This window comes from Bos indicus x Bos taurus, chromosome 16, assembly GCF_003369695.1.
Source record: "Bos indicus x Bos taurus breed Angus x Brahman F1 hybrid chromosome 16, Bos_hybrid_MaternalHap_v2.0, whole genome shotgun sequence".
Lineage (NCBI taxonomy): Eukaryota > Metazoa > Chordata > Mammalia > Artiodactyla > Bovidae > Bos > Bos indicus x Bos taurus.
Genome location: NC_040091.1, coordinates 20,333,181 through 20,349,246, shown reverse-complemented (window position 1 = coordinate 20,349,246; position 16,066 = coordinate 20,333,181). Strand labels below are relative to the sequence as shown.

General features: G+C 39.0%; 1 protein-coding gene across 4 annotated transcripts in view; it reads left to right on the top strand.

Annotated features, from left to right (window-relative positions):
- Nucleotides 1-16,066, top strand: part of GPATCH2 (G-patch domain containing 2) — a 197,413-nt gene that overhangs the window by 122,771 nt on the left and 58,576 nt on the right. For 3 of the 4 annotated variants that reach the window (XR_003514874.1, XM_027564447.1, XM_027564445.1), the window contains exon 7: nt 12,379-12,418. The exons of the other annotated variant lie outside the window; for it this stretch is intronic. Coding sequence is in view for 2 of the 3 variants with exons in the window: in XM_027564447.1 (XP_027420248.1) it covers nt 12,379-12,418 (40 nt within the window). In the remaining variant the exon portion in view is untranslated. The remainder of the gene's footprint in view (nt 1-12,378; nt 12,419-16,066) is intronic. 4 annotated transcript variants of the gene reach the window in all.

Here is a 16,066-nt window from a genome sequence, read left to right as displayed (position 1 = left end):
ACTGGGAAAGTATGTAGCTAAGCCCCTTCCATGGAAAAACAAAAATGGATGTTTTGCCTGCTCCCTCTGCACTCATCTTGAGGGGACACTGTTTTGCCTGCTCCCTCAGCACTGATCTTGAGGGGACACTGTTTTGCCATAAGTGGACATGGTTCCTGTGCCTGTTTAAAAACTGCTTCTTTGTTTGCTGTAGTCCTGTGGACCAGTGAATGCAAGCTCCATTGGCTGACAAAACCAGGAAATCCAGGGGTCTGTCTCTCGGGTGGCAAGTACAAAAGCAGGGCACCAGACCTGTGTACAAATTCCTCCTAGAGAAGTACTGGCAGCCTGTTTATATTTTGCAGCGAGCAGGAGTGAGAAGGCAGAGGAAGTGCCCACCACGCCCTGAACTCTGAGGAGGCTCACAGATGCATGCTAAATTACACTGTAGAACCTCAGACAGCAGCTTGTAAAGTGTGCAGTCAGAACTGTTCCAGGAAAAGACTGGAAGATGGACATTTCTGCTCCCTGTGGGCTAAGCCTTGAGGGATAGCCACAGCGAGTGCTCACGTGACCATTAAGAACTGCTTCTTTCTGCTACACACCTTTGACTCTCAGAACTGGATGCTTTGGGTGGGAGTCTTAAAATTGCCTCTCTTCCACCTTAGAAAAAAAAAGATGCCCTCTCAGTTCTAATTTTATTTTGGCACGTTGCCCTGAGGTTTAAAATCCTCTTGGGTTCCAAACAGGGGGTCATTCATATTGTACTGATATTGATGTTGACAGATTAAATCAAATGACTAAGTCACAAAGCTTAATGCAATTTAACTAGATAGTTTCTAATTCTTTGTTTTCAGCATCTGGTAGATGATTTAAAATACCCCTGAATCTTGAAGTCATTGTGTGATATTTTTAGGCATAAAACTCTGAAGGAGTTCAATAATCAAGTGATGGTTTTAACCAAATTCCTTTTATTTTATTTCCATTTACCAATTTGTGTGAACAAGGTTTCTGAGCACTCAAGGTATTAAAAATACAAATAGAATTGATGCCAAAGTAATATTCATCAATGGGTACATGAATTAATTTGGGAAAAAGCTTATTAATGATAGTTTTCTAATAAAATTTTATTTTTATTTTTAGTATTATCAAAATATACTTATGTTGGTTTGTATGTTTGGTTAATTGTATACTAATGATAACTTTTTCAGATCTTAAGTAATTGATGGTTATCAACTAACAGCAATTATTATTAGCTTGACTAACTTATAAACTTCTTAAAATTTTTGTTCCAGTATTATAATCACAAATCTTTAAGAAAATGTTATAGGCGTGTATGTGTATATATGTGTATGTATGTGTATATATATGTAAATATGTATGTGTGTGTGTGTGTATTCCCTGAAGAAGGGAATGGCTACCCACTCCGGTATTCTTCCTTGGAGAATTCCATTGACAGAGAAGCCTGGCAGGCTACAGCATGTACGATTGCAAAGAGTCGGACACAGCTGAGCACGCAAAAGTGTCAGGTACGACTTAGAAGTTGAGCACTCAGGCAAATACATATGTGTGTGTGTTGCAGAATACTATGATAGGGTAACTAAGAAAAAGCTTTTAAGAATAAAATTATATTACATTAGGATACACTTCTGTGAGGGAGTGAATTGGAAATTCAAGGAATTGCAGGAGAAAATTAAACCATGTAAAATTTTCAACTTTTAAAGAAATGCCTTTCCTAGTATCTTTTTTTAATGGATTGATGGCTGGTATAAAAAGCACAGTGATATTTAGATTCCAATGTATATATTCAAAGAGTGGTGCAATTATTTGACTTTAAAATAACAATATATATATGTAATATAAAATGAGTCCTTTACAAATATTTAGATTACAGTGAAAATTTTAGATGTCTGCATAAAATATGCAAGCAGAAGATATTTTCATAACTGTTTCAGGCACTATGTGCTCAAAAATGGTTGGAGATCACTCTTTTGGAGACCCCTGTCAGGAAAAAATAACGAAATATCCTACAAATAATGGTTTAAACAGGTAGCTGTTTAGTATACTGACATAATCAGAAATCTAGAATTAGAACATTCTAGAGCTATTGAGGAGGCCATAACAGTATCTGCTACAATATCCTTCAAGAAATCTTTTTTTTTTCCCCTCAAATTCCCACCAGCAATTCTCAGCACCTTCTCTATTCTGTCTTTAGGTCTTTATTTCTACTGGATTATAATATTTGTTACATTATTTTCTAGACTGTAGTTATTATATGCATATAATTCCTTTAACGGACCATGAATTTGCTAAGGATAGAAGCTTTTTCTTTTTCTTAAATTTCTCAAAATATACAACACAATGCACATATCGATAGTCATCGGCTTAGGACTTCCCTGGTGGTCCAGTGGTTAAGAATCCACCTTGCAACGGCAGGGGTCACAGGTTCAATCCCTGATCAAGGAACTAAGATCCCACATGTGGTAGAGCATCTAAGCCTGCACACCCCAGCTAGAGAGAGCCCATGTACCACGGTGAAAGATCTCACATGATGCAACAAAGATACCATGTGCAGCAGCTAGGACCCAGTGCAGCCCAGACCCAGTGCAGCCAAATAAATAATAAATTAATTAAAAACTCATTGGCTCTGCGATCAAGGTTATCAAGTTCCACTACTGCCTAGTAATAAAGAGACAACCCCAGTTCCCTTCCTGATGCTTGCACAGGGCATAGGGAAGGCATAGATGAACTGTGGTTTTGTGTAATCCTACTGCACTCTCCTCAGAGCTGTAGTAACCACCTGAAAATAGTTAAAATCACCTTTAGAAGCTTCTTACTGGATAGTAGGCGATAATTACGACTCAGTTGATGACTCCTCTAAGTCGGTATTTGTTTTGTTTTGGAAGATGAACTACAAAAAAAGAATCTGATATATGAATCTCAAATTTTTTACTTCATAGAATTTCAACAATTTTATTTTTAATAAATGTGGGGAAGTATTTTACAGGTTCTACTGCAATAGCATTTGGGAATTTTCAGTACCAGTGATTGCATAGTTAATAAAGTTTTGGTGTGGGGGACTTTGGAAGTGTCAAATCTAAGAACCAGAGCTGCTGAGCTAGGGAAGAGAAAGGGATAGTTTTTTAGGGTTTGTTTTTTTTTTTGGAGTATATTTGCTTTACAATGTTTTGTTAGTTTCTTCTGTATAGCAAAGTGAGTCAGCTATACGTATACATTCATCCCTTGCTTTTTTGTATTTCTTTCCCATTTAGATCACCACAGAGCACTGAGGAGAGTTCCCCGGTTATGCAGCAGGTTCTCACTAGTCATCTATTTTATACATAGTAGTGTATGGTTTTAAAGTAATAGAACAGTCCCCAGCATGGGACTCAGTGTGGAATAACTCACCTCACTGGAAGTTTTCAGTGCAGTATATGAGAATAGTGGAGCTAAGTCATTAAAATTTGAATAGTTTCCAGAAAGATATTTTACAAAATTTCAGGTATAAAATAAGATTACTTGTAGAAATCTGATGAACAGCCAACTTTGCTGCACTCATGTTAGATTATGGAGCCTTGGTTTTAAAGGTAAACTCACATGTGCTCTGTACAGATATTAAAAAGCCTTGTAGAGTGTCATAACTATAAAACTGTTATTATTTTCACTATACTACTTGTTTTGTGTGCTATGCTTAGTTGCTCAGTCGTGTCCAACTCTTTGTGACCCTCTGCCAGGCTCCTCGGTCCATGGGGATTCTCCAGGCAAGAATACTAGGGTGAGTTACCGTGCCCTCCTCCAGGGGATCTGCCCAACCGAGCGATCGAACCCAGGTCTCCCACATTGCAGACAGGTTCTTTACCATCTGAGCCACCAGGGAAGCCCATACTACTTGTTTTATATTCCATCTAATCATTGTTTCCGTGGAACATGTACTTCTGTGTTGAAAGTCCAGTTGTTAATAATATACGATGATGTGTGTGTGTTCATTCTCTCGGTAATGTCTGATTCTCTGCAACCCCATGGACTGTAGTCCACCAGGTTCCTCTGTCCATGGAATTCTTCAGGCAAGAATTTTGGAGTGGGTTGCCATTTCCTCCTCCAGGGGATCTTCCCGACCCTGGGATCGAACCCATGTCTCCCATGTCTCCTGCATTGCAGGCAGATTCTTCACTGCTGAGCCATCGGGGAAGCCAATGATATATGATAAGTTTCTTTTAATTAAAAATATAATGCAGACAAATGAAATATTCATTAAAATAACTATGGAGAGGTACACAAAATGTGACAAGAATCTCAGTCTGACTAAAGGAGAGAAATTAGTCTCTAATGTCTGATTAAAAATAACATGCTAACTTTTGAAATTCACATTTAATTATTGGGTTGACTTTTTGAAGATACAAGTATAAAAATCTGCAAAATAAAAATCATTTTATGACTACCTAGTTTTAAAAAATATTAAACGTATCAAACGGATTACTTTTTATTCACTCCATTTTCCTTTATATACTGACTGTAAGTGGTCCAGAATTTTTTTCTTTCCAATATTTTTCTAATTATTTATGAGATACTTGTTTTTAAATTGAGTAAATATAATTTATTAATTGATTTTTACATTGATACTTAAATTTTGCATTTATTTCATTTGAAAGTCTGGGAAATTTATGTGAGAAATTGTGTGTAAATCCAAACTTACTTTAAATGCACACAAGTAACTGCTTACAATCCTATGATAAATTCCTTTATAAAGCAGATATTCACCCTTTATTTTATCTTCTGTGTAAATATCGAGTTTGCTTAATGTAAGATTTGCCCAGATTAAAGGTTAGGGTCATTGGGAATACATTAACATACGTTTACAGTTTGTAATTTAGCATCTATGTCTCTATGGCGAAGATAGCTTCAGCTTTAGATGGTGATAAATAAAACAGACTGGATCAATTCCTCTTCTGATTTGCTGTGATTCCCTGGGAATCTTGCTATGTCAAGGACATTCTTAAGTGAAACTGGCTTTTTTTTTTTTTTTGGCCCTTGCAAGTTCATTGGAGTGAGGAATGCAAAGACCTCTAGTTCAGTATTCTGGGGACCTCCTCTCTCCAAACCAAGACCAGACTTCTCTCTGCTGCCCAGGGCTGCATAGAATACACTTTGAAGACAACATTTTGAAAATCACAGGCAGAGATAGAACCAAAAGCACCAAATTTCACGTGTCATCCTAGGTCACGTGTGACGGTGCTGCAGAACTCCCTGTCAGTGTCTTCTACACTGACACATGTGCCTTGGTCTTTTGGCGTCCTCAGTTATAGTTGCTACGAGGATGTAGTTCTTACGTGCTCTGTGGCTTCTTAATACTCTCTCTTCTCACCTTTATTTTTATTTCCATTTCTTGACCCTATTAAAGGGTATTGAGTTAGGAGTTTGACTGACATTTCTTCTTCCCCATTCCTCTCTCTCCTCTCCTAAAGTCGCTCAGTCGTGTCCGACTGTTTGTGACCCCATGGAGTGTAGCCTACCAGGCTCCTCTCAGTCCATGGGATTTTCCAGGAGTGGGTTGCCATTTCCTTCTCCAGGGGATCTTCCCGACCTAGGGATCGAACCCAGGTCTTCCACATTGTAGGCAGACGCTTTACTGTCAGAGCTACCAGGGAAGCACTTCCTAAACACCCCTAAACATAAATAAGTTATACACTTATTCATACTTCAGAGTCTCTTCAGTAAAATACTGATGGTTCACAGGGAAGATGTTCATTGTAAATTATATACACTTCCAAAGCTAGTTCAAATTTTCGATGATAACCTATTTATACTAGTGCTATCCTATAGAACTTTTTGCAGTAATGGAAATGTTCTGTATCTGCACTGCTGATTATGGTAGCCACTAAACATGTGTGTCTAGAGCACTTGAAATGTGGCTAGTACAACTGAGGAACCTAATTTTTCATATTAACTTAAATAGCCATGTATGGCTAGTATCCATATTGTTGTTGTTTAGTCACTAAATCACGTCCAACTCTTTTGCAGCTGCATGAACTGTAGCCCACCAGGCTCCTCTGTCCATGGGATTTCCCAGGCAAGGATACTGGAGTGGTTTGCCATTTCCTCCTCCAGGGGAGTCTTCTTGACCCAAGAATCGAACCCAAGTCTCCTGCATTGGCAAGCAGATTCCTTACCACTGAGCCACCTGGGGAGTCCCAGTATCCACATTAGAGAGCACAAATTTAGACCATGATGTGTACACAGCACACTAAGCATAAAATTGTGCTGTTGAGTCAAAAAATAGAAGCTCTATATAAAAATAAAAATCTGTATTATAAACTGCTGTAGCTCTTTCCTTCTGAAAAGTACATGTTTAGGAGAAGAGAATTTGAAGTTGGTTTTGTCCTTTTGCATAGGTGTAATATTATTTGACTTCTCACAAAATCCTATACATTTCTGCTACTTGTAGTTCAATCTTATAGGTGGGGGCAAGGGATTAAATGAGAAAGAATTAGTGTGGAACTCTGCATCTGCAGAGATTTTAGTTCAAAAAACCTTGTTCCCTAAAGATTTATTATCTACTTCTTACTTAAAAGGAAAACAAAAAACCAAAACCCCCTTCTACTCCACAGTTACCAACCGCATTGTTCTACTAAAAAGAAGGCTGTAGAGAGGGCTCCGTAGGTGATGGCTATTCCCATTATCAACGGGGTGGTGGTTGTTGTTCAGTCACTTAGTTGTGTCCAACTCTTTGTGACCCTGTGGACTGCAGCACGCCAGGCCCCCCTGTCTCTCAGCATGGTAGGTGAGGCTTAAATGAAATCACATGTACCAGGCTTAGTTCTTAGGTATCCCCCAAAGGCATCCATGTCCCAGAGGGAGAAGAGAGCCCAGAAACCACAGTTAGCCCCCCGGAATCTTGAGAACAGACAGACCGTGCAGCCCTGTCTCAGCCTGACCACCCAGGGCAGTCGATCAGTTTCATTCTTTTTGTGCCCCTTCCTCCCAGATGTGTCTTTCACTGTTAACCCCCTCGTAAGTCTCCTTGGGAATCTTGGCTCTGGTGAAATAAGCTCCTCTATAACATCTTCCTCTTTCATGCCCTTCATTTCCTCTGCTGTCTTTATATAAATCTGACTCTTTGGCTTTCAAGGACAATATTTCCTCTATATTTCCTGTTTTGCTTATGTTTTCACTAAAAAATTAAGTAACTTTTATGTTTCATGAGGACATTAATAAAGAGCAAAAAAGGAAACAGAACAAAAGAGATAGACTTCCCCTCCCCCAAATTGTAGTAACTGAAGGCAATGAAGGAGAATGGTGGTTAAGAATATAGGGTTTGCAAGGAAACCAGAATTGAAAGAGACACGTGTACCCCAAGGTTCATCGCAGCACTGTTTACAATAGCTAGGACATGCAAGCTACCTAGATGTCCATTGGCAGATGAATGGATAAGGAAGCTGTGGTCCATATACACAATGGAATATTGCTCAGCTATTAAAAAGTACACATTTGAGTCAGTTCTAATGAGGTGGATGAAACTGGAGCCTATTATACAGAGTGAAGTAAGTCAGAAAGAGAAACACCAAGATAGTCTATTAACACATATATATGGAATTTAGAAAGATGGTAACAACAATCCTATACGCAAGGCAGCAAAAGAGACACAGATGTAAGGAACAGGCTTTTGGACTCTGTGGGAGAAGGCGAAGGTGGGATGATTTGAGAGAATAGCATTAAGCATGTATATTACCATATGTAAAATAGATGACCAGTGCAAGTTTGACGCATGAAGCAGGGCCCTCAAAGCCGGTGCTCTGGGACAACCCAGAGAGATGGGTCGGGAGGGCAGTGGAAGGGGGGTTCAGGATGAGGGGACATGTGTGCACTCGTGGCTGATTCATGTCACTATATGGCAAAAATCATCATAATATTGTAATTATCCTCCAATTAAAATAATTAATTAAGAAAAAAAAGAATACAGGGTGTGGAATTGGACAGACTTAGTCCCAATCTTGACTCCAGCCAGCTCTGTGGCCTTGAATAGCACTACAACTCTTCCATAAGGTTGTGAGGTTTGAATGAGTTAATCTTTGTATGACCATTAGCTTGGTTCCCCGTACATATCTGACATTTATTATGCTATTTTCTTATCACAGCCTGGTCTTCTTCCAACTCTTCTCTTTTCTTATGCTCACTGTCCTCATACTGTAATAAAGATTGCATTCCAAAACGCCTCCACTTTCTGATTCATCCTCCTTGAGGCTCCCTCTTCTTTCATATTTATTCTCTGTCCTTTATTATATCATCTCCAGTCTCCTCACTGTGTATGCGTTTTCTATGCTGCTTAACAAATTACCCCCAACTTAGTGACTCAAAGAATACCCATGTACTGGCTCACAGTTCTCTTGAGTACTGTAATCAAGACTCTATGTGCTGACAGAACAGTATACAAATAAATCAACGTAAGAGAATAGAGAACCCAGCAATAGACCCACTTTAACAGCAGTATGCTCGATTGATTCTTTAAAAAGGATAAAATCAATTCAATGGAGGAAGAAAAGCTTTTCATCAAAATTTAAACTTTTGTTCTGTAAAGCACCCTATTAATAAGATGAAAATATAAGCCACGCACTGGGAGAAAGTATTTGCAAATCACACATCTGAAAAAGGCAGAGCCCAGCTGGGTGCCCTGCTCCGTGTCTGATAAGGTTGAAGTCACAGCATGCATCAGCTATGTTGTCATTTAGAGGCTTTTTTAAAAAGGAGTCCACTTCCAAGTTCTTGAAGGTTGTTGGCAGAATGCAGTTCCCTGCGGCTGTACTACTGAAGTCCTGGTTTTCTTGCTGACGACACGTCAGCCAGTGATCTCTCTCAGTTCTTGGAGGCTCCTTTCAGGTCCTAAGAACATGGTCCTTCGACTACAAAGCCAACTATGGAGAATCTTCATGTTGAAACGCTCATATTTTGAATCTTTCACCAGGAAGAGTTCAGTCCCTTCAAAGAATCACCTGCTTAGCTTAAGCCCACCAAGAATGATCCTCCTTCCTTAAAGCCAGTTATGTCATAGCACACACCCTAATTATAGCACTGATTATCCCATCATAGGCATGGGTCCTTTCTACACTCAGAGAGCAAGCTGTACAAGGGTATGGATCACTGTGGATCTTCTTAGAATTCTGCCTGCCATCCTGCTCCATAAACTCCTAACCTGGGATGAATCAGTCCATCTACCCACTGCCATAGCTCGTCCACTGAGCACTGCTGAATAAAATCACAAAATTATGTGATTTGTTGCTACACAGATATATATTAATAATTTTGAACAGTAGATCTTTCGTCAGTGCTTTCACATGACCTTCCATAACAACATTTCCTGTTTCTCTTGTCCCCAAAAAGTTATTCTATGTCCTGTCACCAAGTCCCTGTAATAAGCTGCCCACATCCTCTCCCCTGCCCCAAGAACTTGACTTTGTCTTCAACTTTCCAAAGTAAGGCTATTTGTCCACAAATTTGGATGAACTTTTCCAAATCAGGTAGCCAGAGTATTGAAGCTTCAGCTTCAGCATCAGTCCTTCCAGTGAAGAAAAGCGGACTCATCCGAAAAGACCCTAATGCCGGGGAAGACTGAAGGCAAAAGAAGAAGCGGGCAGCAGAGGATGAGATGGTTAGATAGCATCACCGACTCAATGGACATGAGTGTGAGCAAACTCCAAGAGATAGTGAAGGACAAGGAAGCCTGATGTGCTGCAGTCCATGGAGTTGCAAAGGGTCAGATGCGAGTTAGCTACTGAACAACAACAACAATCCAAATATACCTTCTTTGGCTCTCCTTTTTCTTAGTGTTAGAGGAAAAGAGCTTTCCTCTGTCCAGGACTGATTCCAGCATCTCTGTGTTCTGATTGGAAGAAGTTTTTTTTTTTTTTTTTCCTTCCAATAGCGTCTTTTCTTATATACTACATTTTTAAATTTTAAATTTAAATTTTTAAATACTTCTTTCTATTTCTTTCTGATCTTTCTCATACTTTGAAAGCCTAACTTATAGATAGCGTGAATTATCCTACGCCCACTTCACTTCTTCACATCCCATTTCTTTTACACCCACTTATATAACACTATAGTTCAGATTCTTTCTACAGCCCTTCCTGGAAACTTTTTTGGGAAAGATCACCAGTACATAGCAAAGATCACCAAAAACTAGCAAAGGAAGAAAAACAGGTTAACTCTCAACTTTGGGAGGGGCAAAAATAAAAATTCAGCCGCAGAAAGTGTTCATGTAGTCGTAATATCTGTACTCACTATTGACTAATCAAATGTGGTGTGTATAACTTGAAATAGAGGATTGGGAGCTATGAAAGAGCTAAATTTACAGTAAATAGAAAGTCACTTATTAATGTCTAAAATTAACCACAGCATGCCAGTATAACCATATTCTGTAGAAACACATCATTAAATACCAAAAGAAAATGCAGAGTCAGTGGTCTCTCTAAACAGAGCTTAGGGGTTCAGGATAGATGAAACAATGCTGTTTTTCAGACTTTTTTGTTGATTTGTTTCATTTAAATGCATGTATGCATTTGATTTTTTTAAGCATTTTTCTTTAAAGGAAAAGGCACAGTCCAAGCAGAGGGGAAATTTTTCAGGCAAGTTTTCAGGGAACTGAACTAAATGATTAGTTTCTGGTTGCTGATTAATCCACACGTCATTTACAAATACCAGTAAGTGTCGATTCCCACAACAAAAGTGGAATCTGACCTGCCAAAGGGCATCAGTGTCTATGAGCTTGAAAAATAAATGTTCAGGTAAGAGCATAGCCACATCCTATTAATGTCGAGGCTGTTTATTCCCAGGTTTTAATACCACAGAGGCCAGAGAATACATAGAAGTGTTGGAGGCAACCAGGAAATGTGCTCATTCAATGTAAACCCCTTTGTCCTTTGTACACTGAGCACCTTGGACAAATAAACATCTCAGCCTCAGTCATTCTTGCACCTGGAACATGAGCAAAACCTTGTAAGGTTTTTCTGAGGATAGAAAACAACACATACGTGTCACGTGTCTGTAGAGTGCGTGGCACATGCATGTGTTCAGTACAATGGTTCATGAAAAAATAAATAGCATTAATAATGTTGGGGGCTTCCATGGTGGTTCAGATGGTGAAGAATCTGCCTGCAATGCAGGAGACCCAGGATCAATCCCTGGGTCAGGAAGATCCCCTGGAGAAGGGATGGCAATCCACTCCAGTTGTCTTGCCTGGAGGATCCCATGGACAGAGAAGCCTGGTGGGTTACAGTCCATGGGGTCTCAAAGAGTCAGACACGACTGAGCAACTGACACACACCCACACGCAATCATAATGTTAATACCGTTCCCTATATTTGTGGGGTTTTACTGGTTTTTTTGAGCTTCCCAGGTGGCACTAGTGGTAAAGAACCTACCTACCAATGCAGGAGACTTGAGAGATGCAGGTTCAATCCCTGGGTTGGTAAGATCCCCTGTAGAAGGGCACGACAGCCCACTCCAGTATACTTTTCCTGGAGAATCCCATGGACAGGGGAACCTGGCGGGCTGCGGTCCAAAGGGTCACAGAGATTCAGGCACGACAAGCGACTTACCATATACGCGTGCACACTGGTTTATTTTCCACATTCTCTCTCTCAATTTCCTTGATGTTTAGTTAGTTTCTAAGCAGAATACTGGTCAGAGGACTGAGCACACAACTTAGGATAACTCCTGTTGAAAAGGTATCATGAGATGCATTAAAAGTCCAAGTTGCCTCCAGAACAGTATGGGATAAGTGAGGCAGGGCGAGGCATAGTGCAAGACCAGAACGCTTCAGCTGCGCCATGACTTTCGTATTTTCAGTGTTGTTGGATTTGCTGTGAACCAGAATCCAGGTGTTATAACTATGGAAGGAATGGGTTCAAGGCACCTTCAGCTGATGCTTTAGAATTCACATCAAGGGCTTTATGTGACTGTTCCTGGAGGCATAGGCAGAGGATGTAATGTTCTTGTATTTTTCCTGTTTTTTTTTTTTTTAAACTCCAACAATCAAAAGGTCATCATTTGTTGTAATGATGCTATAATTAAGTTGTGGTAAACGATAGCATTTGTAGATTTTCTCACCAGAATTGATTCATAAAATGAATACAGTCCCAGCAGTTTATGTTAACATAATTAAATGGAAATGTAATTCTAACTGAGTTTGCTTATTTAATTGAAAATTACTGGGTTATGAGCACTCTTACATTTCTATCAAAATTGGTGTAAACCTAGAATTACATGAACTATCCATTCAGATGCAGCGTATGTAAGGCTCTGTTGCTAGGTGGCAAATATGTTTCTTACAGCACATGCAGACTGATCATGCGAGAGCACATGCTTTTAGTGAGTTTCCCGCTAACTGCTTTTCTCTTTCCTCTGCAGCCATTGGTTTAGCCCTGGGGCTAGGACAGAGCATGGCCAGGTAAGGAACATTCTAACCCAAAAGGAAGTTACTCAGTCTTTCAAATATTTAACTATTTCCCTTTAAGATAGTAGATCAACTTTATGAGAAAGGATAACATCCTAGCTTATTTAAAAAGGAGTTCACTGTGCCGGTGCTAATGCACTGACCAAGAGAGTGACCGTCAGTAAGCATCAGAGTTGTTTACCTCACTTCTCCCTTCCTCAGCACACATGTCACCTCCGTGGAAAGGATCTAGAGTTCAGTTTAGAGTTTATAGGACTTCCTCATTTCCATATGTTTTTCACAAAGGCACGAAAATAGTACCTATGCTTTAAAAAATTGTTTTATTATTAAACTAGATTAGCCAGCAAGAGAATATTTTTATTTTTTGAAGTTTATAAGATGATAAGAGTTTCTTACACTTTATGCTGTATTCTAGGTGAGATTTTTCTTTTTTTTTAATTTCTTGCTAGTTTCATGGCAGCACAATGATTAGATGACTTAGCAAGAACTTAACATTCATTCTGATTAACTCTACATATAAAATAAGTTGTCTGTTTTCTTTGTCTGTTGAATGTGCTGGTACTCTCTCTGCAGTGTGGTAAGCTAATTTAGGGCTTAAAATATTGGTAGGTTTTAAAGCATATATGTTTTAGGCTTTGCATTCTTGCTAAGCCTTTTTTCTTTTTTCATTGTGGATTATAAGAGTTATTTTTTGAGTGAGTCAATAATATATGCATAGAAAAGCCTCAGATTCTCAGGGATCATTTCTTCTGAGGGATATGTAAGTAGGTAGATAGAAGAGGAGATTGCACTTGGTGGTGGTAACTCGTAACATTACTATATGTATTGGTGATATCTTATTTCTTAGGTTGGTCAACAGGTTCTAGAGTTGGTTGCATATGCCATATTTCTTTTTTCGTATAAAAGGAAAGTGCCACATACTTCATTATAAACTATAATGTATTTCTTAATACACATGTACCTAATCAAAGAAAAATATGTCAGTGCAGATTTAATGATTTTTTTTTATAAACTCGGCTCTTTTCCTTGAGAGTGATGTGTACTTTTAAATTTATTTCTCACATTAATAATAGAATATGTACTACTATCTCTGGACTTTCCTGGTGGCTCAGTGATAACGAATCTGCCTGCCAGTGAAGGAGACGTGGGTTCGATCCCTGGGTCAAAAAGATCCCCTGGAGAAGAAACTGGCACCCACTCCAATATTCTTGCCTGGGAAATCCTGTGGACAGAGGGGCCTGGTGGGCTATAGTCCATCAGGTTGCAAAGAGTTGGATGCAACTTAGTGACTAAATGACAACAACCAGTATATGTTTCTAAAGTTTTGCAGGTTAACTTGACTAAGTTGCTTCTGGGGTATGTCTATTCAGAATGTAATTATTACATAATTATGTCAACTATTCAGCATTCCCAAATGGTTCATACCCTCTGTGTTTATATAAGATTCTGCTTCCAGTAGTAAGTCACCTCAGGATATAGTTTATCCCCAAATAAGATTTTTTAAATAAATAATTTTATATTCTCTGTTGTTCTCTAGTCACTGAGTCAAGTTTCCCTGTCCTTCAGTATCTCTAGGAGTTTATTCAAACTCATGGTCCATTGAGTCAGTGATGCCATCCAGCCATTTCATCCTCTGTTGCCCACTTCTATCCATGCCATCAGTCTTTCCCAGCATCAGGGTCTTTTCCAGTGAGTCAGCTCTTTGCAGCAGGTGGCCAAAATGCTGGAGCTTCAGCACCAGTACTTCCAATTAGTATTCAGGTTGATTTCTTTCAGGATTCACTGGTTTGATCTTCTTGAGTCCAAGGGACTCTCAAGAGTCTTCTCTAGCACCACAATTGAAAGTGAAAGAAAGAATCAGTTCTTTGGCATTCAGCCTTCTTTACGGTCCAACTCTTACGTCCATACGTGACTAAGGGAAAACCCATAACTTTGACTATACAGACCTTTGTCGGTGAAGTGATGTCTCTGCTTTTTAGTACACTGTTTCATGTAGGTTTATCATGGCTTTTTTTCAAGGAGCATTTCATGGTTGCAGTCACCATCTGCAGTGATTTTGGAGCCCAAGAAAATAAAATCTGTCACTATCCACTTTTTCCCCATCTATTTGTCATGAAGTGATGGGACCAGAGGCCATGATCTTTGTTTTTTGAATGTTGTTTTAAGCCAGCTTTGTCACTCTCCTCTTTTACCTTCATTAAGAGGCTCTTCAGTCCCTCTTCGCCTTCTGCCATTAGAGTAGTATCATCTTCATATCTTAGGTTGTAGGTATTTCTCCTGGCAATCTTGATTCTGGCTTGTGATTTATCCAGCCCAACATTTCACATGATGTACTCTGCATATAAATTAAACAAGCAGGGTGAAAATATACAGTATTAATATGCTCCTTTCTCAGTTTTGAACCAGTCCATTGTTCCATGTCTGGTTCTAACTGTTGCTTCTTGACCTGCATACAGATTTCTCATGAGGCAGGTAAGGTGGTCTGGTATTCCCATCTCTTGAAGAATTTTCCATAGTTTGTTGTGATCCACAGAGTCCAAGGCTTTAGTGTAGTCAATGAAGTAGAAGTAGATGTTTTTCTAGAGTTCTTTTGCTTTTTCTATGATTCAGTGGATGTTGGCAATTTGATCTCTGATTCCTCTGCCTTTTCTAAATCCAGTTTGTACATCTGCAAGTTCTTGGTTCATGTACTATTGAAGCCTAGTTTGAAGGATTTTGAGCATTACCTTGCTAACATATGAAATGAGCACAGTTGTGTGGTGGTTTGAACATTCTTTGGGACTGGAATGAAAACTGACCTTTTCCAGTCCTATGGCCATTGCTGAGTTTTCCAAATGTGCTGGTAACATTGGGTGCAGCACTTTCACAGCATCATCTTTGAGGATTTTTAAATAACTTGATTGGAATTCTATCACCTCCAGTAGCTTTGTTCATAGTAATGAGGCCCACTTGACTTTACACTCCAGGATATCTGGATCTTGGTGAGTGACCATGCCATCGTGGTTATTCAGGACATTAAGACCTTTTTTGTGTACTTCTGTGTATTCTTGCCACCTGTTCTTAATATCTTCTGCTTCTGTTAGGTCTTTGCCATTTCTGTCCTTTATCGAGCCCATCTTTGCATGAAATGTTCCCTTGGTATCTCCAGTTTTCTTGAAGAGATCTCTAGTATTTCCCAATCTGTTTTCCTCTCTTTCTTTGCATTGTTCACTTAAGAAGGCTTTCTTAACTGTCCTTGGTATTCTCTGGAACCCTGCATTCATTTGAGTATATCTTTCCCTTTCTTCTTTGCCCTCCACTTCTATTCTTTTATCAACTATTTGTAAGGCCTCCTCAGACAACCACTTTGGTTTCTATTTCTGTTTCTTGGGATGGTTTTGGTCTAGAATTTGAGAAATACTAAAGTGATGTTATAAATCTGAGCTTTAGATTATAATCTAACTGCAGTAAAAACTTTTTTCTGCAGTTAACAAATAGCTAATATGATATAGACAAGAAAGTTGATGCATCATTTTAAAAATTTTTAAATATTTGAAACAGATTTTTGGATTAGCCTTTGGCTTAAGCTTTGATATACCATTTCAGATTTTAATCCTGTCTAGATAGGTTATTAGTTAAGGAATACAGTTGATTCTTGCTTGT